The sequence below is a fragment of the Falco cherrug genome, chromosome 7 (genome assembly GCF_023634085.1).
Source record: "Falco cherrug isolate bFalChe1 chromosome 7, bFalChe1.pri, whole genome shotgun sequence".
In the NCBI taxonomy this organism is placed as follows: domain Eukaryota; kingdom Metazoa; phylum Chordata; class Aves; order Falconiformes; family Falconidae; genus Falco; species Falco cherrug.
In genome coordinates, this window is record NC_073703.1 from 64058817 (window position 1) to 64066896 (window position 8080).

Below are 8080 nucleotides of genomic sequence, written 5' to 3' on the forward strand. Positions count from 1 at the left end.
TCTTGACCAACTTATTTTTATTAATTAACATTCTTGGGTTTGCGTAACTTCCTTTTTAAAGGCTTAATACTACCACGGTGATATTTTTACTGTTAAAAACAATACAGAAACCATCACGTACATCCCTTAAGCACTCCACACAGTTCTTAGCCTCACAGCGCAACCAGCCAGGCTGAAGCAGCACATGGGGATGGGGAGATCCTGCCCAGACCAGGACAGGCCACCCCAGCTAGGGTGTCCCATGGCCCACACAGACCCCGAGCAGTGTGGGAAGGGGAGCAGAGAGCCCCCCTCTCACCCGTGAGGCAGCCAAGGAGGAGCTTCGTGGGGCATGGTTGGGGCAGAGCCCACACAGGCTGTGCCGGGCCCGGGACACTGGGGATGCCAGAAGTGGAAATGGGGTCCAAAAAGGATCCAGCAAGCTCCTGGAGGATATGCCCAGCTGCACATGTGCAACTCACCCAGTCCATGCTGTGCTGTATGGTGGCAGCGTGGAGGTTCACAGCACCTGAACACCCATCACTGGCTTCCCCCGCCAGGGTACCACTGCCGCAGGACCTGCCCTGCCCCCACGGCCCTGTGTCAGCCCAGCATTGTGGCTCTGAGGGAGCCTGCCCTGACTTCAGGCTGCCACATCGGGTGTGGGGAGGAGCTGCCTTGGATCCCAACACCTGCTACGTTCAGGCTTCACTCTTGTTCCTCAGTGCAGGATAAACAGCAGGTCACCTCATCTGATGGCAATGTTGAAGCCTTTGCACATCTTACCCGCCAGCCTTTTGCTTGAAGTTTTCAAGTATAACCCTTGATTCTGTTTTAACCCCATGCCAGGGGTGTCCAGTTTGCCCTTCAGGCTTGCAGTTGTGTGCACCGCTTCGGGGCATGGCTTGCACAGCAGAGCAGCACAGGATGCACTTGGCAGCCAGCCCCAGCTCCGCTGCAGTGGGGAAGGGGGGATGGAGAGCCCCAGGGGAACCGCTGCAGGTCTGCAGACACAGGGGCTGGGGCTGCGCCCCCGGGCATGGGCACAGACCTGGCTGTGTGGTGAAAGCAGGGAACAGCAGCACCCACAGCCACCTCAGTGAGAGCCACCACCCCCTCCTACACACCCCAGGATGGTCCCAGTAAGAGACAGGGCCCCACTCTGGGTGAATGAGCCCTTGGTGGGTGTGAAGGCTTGCGGGCAGCCTGCACCCCCTCCAGCCTTGCAATCAGCCCAGCCGGGGAGAAGGAAAGCCACAGGACAGTGAGAGGCAGACGTTTGGATTGAGGGGAGTGCAGGATGGGGATGGTCAATGGGGAGAGGTACCAGCCCACACACCACGGTGTGGAGGAGAAGGGCAGTTCCCCAAGGGTCTCCCAGTACCCTCCTGAGCTCCAGCACATGGGTAGCCTCTAGCCTGAGGAGCAGCTTGGTCCTGACCTGCTGGTTGCCCATCTCCAGCACCGCACCAAGGGCAGCCTCTTGGGTACTGCAGGAGCTGTTGCTGGGGACAAGCCCTGGGCCACCACAGGAGTGCCCTCCCCCAGCCTGGGTGGGTGCCCAGGGGGAAGAGCCCTGCCTGCGGCTGCTGGAAAGCAGACAGGAGTGCTCACGCTGCCAGCTCCAGTATCTGACCACCAGGTTTTATTGAGCACGGCAAGGCTGGGATGTGGCTGTGAGTACGCGAGGAGCTCTGGCAACCCCAATTCTCTCTCCTTCCCCAGCAGGAGAGCTTCCCAGGCAAGCTCCCTGGCACCCTCCTGGGCTGCCCTGTGCCAAGGCTGGGAGGGACGCAGCCCTGAAGCCTCGCCTGTCCCAGGTTTCCTTCCTCCCCAGCTGCAGGGCGCTGGCACGACAGAGCAATTGTGCAGCTGCAGCCCTCTGGAGCAGTCTCCGCTCGCCCCCCACATCACGCTGTCCCCAGCCAGCTCCAGCAGCATGTCCACCAGCTCCGCTCCTCATTGCCCCCAGGATGCCCTCAAACACCAGCACGCTGCTCGAGGTCCTCATCTTCAGCCCCAAGCCTGATCACAGGTCCTTTTGTCCTGTTGCTAACGGTGCAAGGGAGTCCTCTGTTCCAGACTGCATTCCCACCAGAGCCAAGCAAGGGTCCCATCAGCTCTTCCCCACCAGAGTCCTGCTCCCCACCGCTGCCTGGTGGGGCATGGCTCCACAAGTCCCCCAAGCCAGGGGAAAACGCAGCCAGCTCAAACCCAGGGGGCAGGAGCAAGGCCGGGGGCAGAGCGGAGGCTACCTGCGTGGTGTGCCACATCTGCAAAGAGAGCAGGGCATGGGGTGAGCACTGCCAGCACTGGGGGGACACTCGGACTTCCAGGCTCACCTGCTCTGCCCTAAGTCCCTTTGTGCCTGGCCCCCCTGACACCCTGCAGGGGTAGGGACCGCAGGCAGCACCTTCATGGGGAGGAGTGAGGGCAACGGGGCTGAGCCCTGAGCAGTGGGATTCAGACAAAATGGGGAAATGCAACACTAAAGTGCCAGACATGGGCACCATACCCCAAAGCGTCCGCAGTAAGCGTCCAGCCTGCGCCGTTACTGCAGGCGGTTTGGGAGAGTCAGCTAAACGTAAGAAGGGAAAGGGCAGAGTAACCCAAATAACAGCCAGTCAAGGACAGCAGGAAGGACACGGCTAGCAGCAAGATGAGGTTGAATCTGGAAATTCACAGATCCAGGAAACCCAGCGTGGTCTGTGATGGCAATAGAGCTACACACCATCCAGTCACCCATTCCATCCATCCCCACCCCGGGTGGGGCTGGCCAGCCTTGAGCTGTGGAGGCTACGGAGCACCTATTGAGCCTCCAGTAAGAGGCCCATTTCCCCACAGCCGCCCACTGTCCCCTCCGTCCTCCTGTCTCTGCCCCTCACTGCTCACAGTGTCAGTAAAAACCTAAAGGCTTAATGAAGCTGCTCATCCCAAAGAAATGAGTCCCCAGCCACCACCCATACCTGCCCCTGCTCACTTACAGTTCACAGTCTTTACGTCTCTTCTTGTCTTGTCTTCTCTTACCTCTGCCCTTGGACCTCCTCCTTGGAAAGGAAAGTACCACAGGAGAGGCTGATGGGTGGGAGGTGACACCCACAACCCCAGCCGGTAACGCTGCCCCCAACACCGCTTACCTTCCCAACCTCATCAGGTCCTGGCGGGGCCTGCAGGGTGGGAAAAGGACAAAGTGAAGCGGTTACTTGGGCAACACTGTCTGTCGAGCTGCTGGAGGTGGTTCCTTGAGATGCCCCAGTGCGCAACACAATCTACCACTCATGCTTAAAACAGACCCGATATGACTTTTCCCCACATTATCAACTCCTCCAGTAGGAGCCGATTGCAGCAGGCAGGGAGAAGGCAGAGCCAGCAAAGGAGCAGGGGATGGTCAGCTTTGGTGACTCCCCTGGGGATGTGACATTTTGCCCATGAGGCCGGGAAGCAGAGGTTCAGTTTCAGCTGCTCTCAGTGACAGCTTTCATAGCTCAGCTGGTTAAACAAGATGCAAAGTCCTGAGTAACACGTGGGATTTGCTGCAAAGTCTCAGCGGTGGTTCTCAGACAGCAGCCATGACATACTTGGCTTAAGCATCCCCTACAGGGGCCAAGGCCAGGACATCCACCGTGCCTACGCTAAACTTCAAAGGGGAGCGATGTAAAGGTGTGGAGGGCCACTTCAGGAGAAGCCAAAAGGTGCTACGAAAGCAAGAACTTTACATAGACTCAAAGGCAGCCTGCACAAGCGCGTGTAGACCTCCTGGGAGTTACCCTGGGTGGGAAAACCACAACAGGCTCAGGAAATTCCCTGCACGGAAAATAGCTGGAAGTGGAGCAGGGGGAAGTAACACATGTGCTTCTTCCCGCTCCCCCTTCTGCATCCACCAACAGATGCTCCAGAGATGGTACAGAGCTGGATGGGCCTTGGGTCTGCTCCAGCACAGCCGCTCTTACAACTGCAGGGGAATACCGACCCAGGGATCCTCAGGCTTTTCTTCCAGGCAAGGATCCTGTCTAACAGCTGCCCAGCAGGACGCTCAGTCCCCAGTTTTCGCAATACTGCATTGCCCTTGGGTTATGATGGAGAGCAAATGCCAGGACCCCCCCGCCATTGGTGCTGGAGAGGCTCTGTGGCAGGGACAGGCTGTGGGCAGCACCCACTGGAGCCACCCCCTGCTCCCACAGCACCACAGCCCCCAGGCTGAGGCCCCTGCCCAAGCTCTCATCAATTCTGGGCCAACATGAGCACCCTGGAGGGGTTAACGACATGCGAGAAGTCTGTGGCAGTTTGGTGCTGTGCATCCATCCCAGGCCAGTGCTGCATATCCACGCCAGGTTGACACTGCATGTTTTAAATTGTCATTTGTCAGCTTGGATGTAAGCCCCTGCTCCCCAGCCCCAGCTGGGCAGCCCCCCTCAAATGGAAGCCCCAGGCCCAGCCCTTCAGCTTCCCCTTCAGGCCACAGTCACGCTTAGGTACGCCGAGCCATGGAGCTCTCTGCTAAGGCACCACCTTGGGCATGCTGTCCCACACCAAACGCCTGCCTCAGAGCCACCAGCCCTGCTCCACTACCCACAGGCAGCTCCTCCAGCCAGAGGAGCCCACACCAGGCATGCCAAGGCAGCCGCAGGGATGGGGGTCACAGACATCCCTGCTCGCAGAGCCAGGCTGCCGCAGCAGCTCCAGCCTGGGCTGCACAATGCTGCGCAGCCCACTGGCTGCGGGGAGCGGGCTGCGGAGGCAGTGTCAGCCATAAGCACTGGCAACCCCCCGTCCAGAGATAGCGGGTGGATGTGTTGAGGGGTGTCCCAGCAGGTCGGGGTGTCCCCAGGGCATCCTTGCCCCATGTGCAAGGCAAGCTGGCGGGGTCACAGGGGTGCAAGATGAGCCTGGGGGTCCCTACCTGCACTCGCACTGCTTGTGCTCGGTGAACGCCATCTCCACGTAGGGTGCCTCCCCATTTGGCTTTATCTTCAGGAGCTGAAAGAGGAGCAAAGGTTACTTCCCGGCCGGCGGCAGGAGGGGGCTGGAAGGGCTCCCACGGCACTGCCTCGCCACCCCAGCCTCTCGGGCAGACGCGTGTCTAACCTGTTCCTCGGGACCTCCGGCAGCGGAGACGCCACCTCCGCACGCAGACAGCGCCAGCCAGGCCCGGCTGCCCCGGCAGCTTGGGAGGCTCTGCCAGTGCTGCCCCGTGTCTTCAGGGCTGGAATTTAAGGCCCACGGTCTCGGGATTTCCCAGCCTTAGAGGAGATTTTTTTTCTGCCTCTGCCTTCGTGGAGAGCTTTCACGTATTTGACCACTTTGCACTCCTCCCTTCTCTGATGGAAATATCCCCCTAGTCACGTTTTCCAGACCATTCCTGGTGCTGCTACCTCCTCCTGGCTCCCTTTCCCACAGCACAGAGCCTGGATTCAGTAGCACCATGCCACCCCAGCCCCAGGGTGCAGGATTTGCCCTGTCACATGTCAGTCCACAGCCCAGCCTGGAGTTCGGGTTGGACATCCAGGGGCTTCACAGGGTATGTTCATCATCGGTGTGATCCACCCTAGCCCCCACAGTGGTGCCTGGCACTGCCACCCCGCACATGGCAGTGGGATCCCTCCGGTGGAGGCAGACCTGCACTGGGGGAGCTACCTGCCCTTGATGTCAGGCTCTTGCTCCACCTCAGTCAAAAATTTTTTTGGAGATTCCAACACATTTTCAGCCCCCAAGGGATCAAAATCACCGGTGATTTATTGCAGGCACTCTCTAGTCCATCACCCACAGCAAAACAGAGCTTTTCGCTGCTGCTGCAGCGGGTTGATCTCCAGCAGCGCGGCACAAGGGCTGCAGTGTGAGGACAATGGCTGCCTGGCACATGGGGCAGAGCCAACCAGCAGCTTGTTGGCAGCCCGGCATCTCCCACCCCACCTCGCACTGCTCCTACAGTGGGGACTGGAAAAGCAGCCCTTCATGCTCACCGTGCCCCCAGCACACATTTACTGTCATCACCACCACGGGCATCTCCTGTCAGACAAGAACCTTGCTGCTCCCTGCAACCAAGAGGCAGCTCCCACTCTGCCCCGGCAAGCAGAGTCACGGGCAACCCGGGCACTCCTAGCCCCACCGCAGGGCAGGGAAGGTCTGAAAAGGTGACAGCAGGCAGCAAGATGGACCATGCAGAAAGGAGAGGGCAGGGAACAGGGAGCAAGGCCAGTACCACCAGGGATGTCACCTGGCCTCAAGGACAAGCCCAAAGAACAGGCAGAGGGACCCTCCTGGTTTGGCATGTGTTTCAGCAGTTGCGAGCGAGCCCCCTCCCATGTTTCCCACGCTGCTACGATGGCTGGAGGATGTGGAGCTGCAAGTTGACCCTGCCGGTGCTTGGCGAGGAGCCCACCGCCTCCCCAGTGCGGCCACAGCCCCACAGGAGCAGTGCTTACCTGCATGGTGACCTTGCTCGTCTCCACAGGGACGCAGCGGAGACCCTCGTCCCCACAGCAGCCACCGCAGCGCTGCAGGGAGACGCAGGAGGGTCTGAAAATGTACTCCACTTCGTTGGGGAACTCGGTAATGACGTCCACCAGCTGCTCCAGAGGCCGGCAGAAACTACGATTCCAGATCTCCCGAAAGGTCAGGACTGCAAGATCCCGGGGTAGGGGGCTGTAAGGACCCAGCCCGGAGAGGCTGAGCCCAGCCCCCCCCCCCCCCCGCCCCGCGCTGGGGCAGGTGCAGCGGCCGTGGCGGGGTCCTACATCCCTCACGGGGGCACAGGGATGCAGGGGACCCCCTCGTACTCCCCGCAAGTCCATCACCGCACGGGTACAGGGTGTCATCCACACCGACGGGCTCGTTCTCCAGCTGCCCGCCAGCTCCTGCCCCTTCTCCACAGAACCCCAGCTTTGCCACCGCCCCCCGCCGCTCCCCTGCCCTCCCCGGCGGGCGCCGGAGCCCACCCCGCAGCGCGGGGGACACCGTCCCCTCGGGTCTCATCGCGGGGAGAGCAGAGGGCAGCCGAAGCGGGGTGTTCCTGCCCGGGACCCCCCCCCCGGCACCGGAGGAGCGGCAAGACCGGGGCAGGGCTGCGCTCCGCTCGGGGCCGAGGGGAACAGGCTGCTCCGCGCCCCGGCACAGCTCCCCCCTGCCCGCCCCCCCCCGAGCATCACCGCGGGGATAGCGGCCCCGGGGGTGCGGAGCCCCCCCATCGGCTGCCGCCCCCTCCCAGCGGGGCACCGGCGGCCGCCCGCTGCCAACTCACCGGGCGGCTCCGCGCTGGCCGTCCCCCGCGCCTCCGGGACCTACAGGGAGGGAAAGGCGGGCGCTGGCGGCACGGAGCGGGGGGTCCCGCCGCCGGCCCCTCACCCAGCGCCTGGAAGAGCCGCCCCGGCAGCCACCGGCGCCCCGGGCAGCGGCACCGGCGGGGGCCAGGCTGCGTCCGCCCCGACCCGCTCCCGCCCCCCGGCTCTCACCGGGGCGGGGGGCGCGCCCAGCGTCCCGGCCACCAGCAGCCGCAGGAAGGCACCGAGCAGCCGCATCGCCGCTCCCGGCACCGACTCCGCCGGCACCGACTCCGCCGGCACCGACTCCGCCGCTACCGCCCCGGCATGCCGCCCCGCCGCCGCCAGGCCACCGGCCCCGCCGTGCCGCCTCCGCCGCCGCCGGGCCATGGGAGCGCGCCCCGCTCCGCCGCCGTATTTCACCGCCGCCGCCGCGCCCCGCCCCCGCCCGCCCCGGCCCCGCCGCGGGGCGGGAGCAGGTGCCCGGCCCCGGCGGCAGCGGGGCCGCTCGGTGTCCCCCGCGCGCGGCGGAGCCCCGCCGCCAGTTCCCCACCCCGGCCGCCCCGGGGCTGCTCGGTACCGGCCGGTGGCCGGTGCATCCCCAGCGGGCGGGGAGTGCTGGGGCTGCCAAGGGTCCTGCCCGCCCCTCCCGGGTGCGCTGTCCCGCGCCCACCCGGGCACCCCCTGCCCGTCCACCCAGCCCGTTGCCCCTGCCAGCCCCCGCCGCCGGGACCCTGGCAGGGGGTTTCCAGCCCCCTCAGCCCCGGGGGACAGCATCCCAGGGGACAGCATCCCGGGGGCAGCATCCCGGTCAGCAGAATCCCGGGGGCAGCAGCATCCCGGGG

General features: G+C 63.4%; 1 protein-coding gene across 2 annotated transcripts; it reads right to left on the reverse strand.

Moving 5' to 3' along the window:
* Positions 1-7614, reverse strand: PGF (placental growth factor). 2 transcript variants are annotated; one of them, XM_055717186.1, is made up of 7 exons: positions 7428-7614; positions 7217-7256; positions 6402-6598; positions 4880-4956; positions 3117-3146; positions 3007-3026; positions 1-2252 (listed from the first exon to the last, which is right to left on the reverse strand). In XM_055717186.1, the coding sequence occupies exons 1-7, from the start codon at positions 7491-7493 to the stop codon at positions 2188-2190; spliced, it is 495 nt and encodes a 164-aa protein (XP_055573161.1). In that variant the 5' UTR covers positions 7494-7614; the 3' UTR covers positions 1-2187. The 2 variants fall into 2 exon arrangements, with proteins under 2 accessions (XP_055573161.1, XP_055573160.1); XM_055717185.1 differs by having other exon boundaries at positions 2964-3026.
* Between the last annotated feature and the right edge of the window lie 466 nt (positions 7615-8080).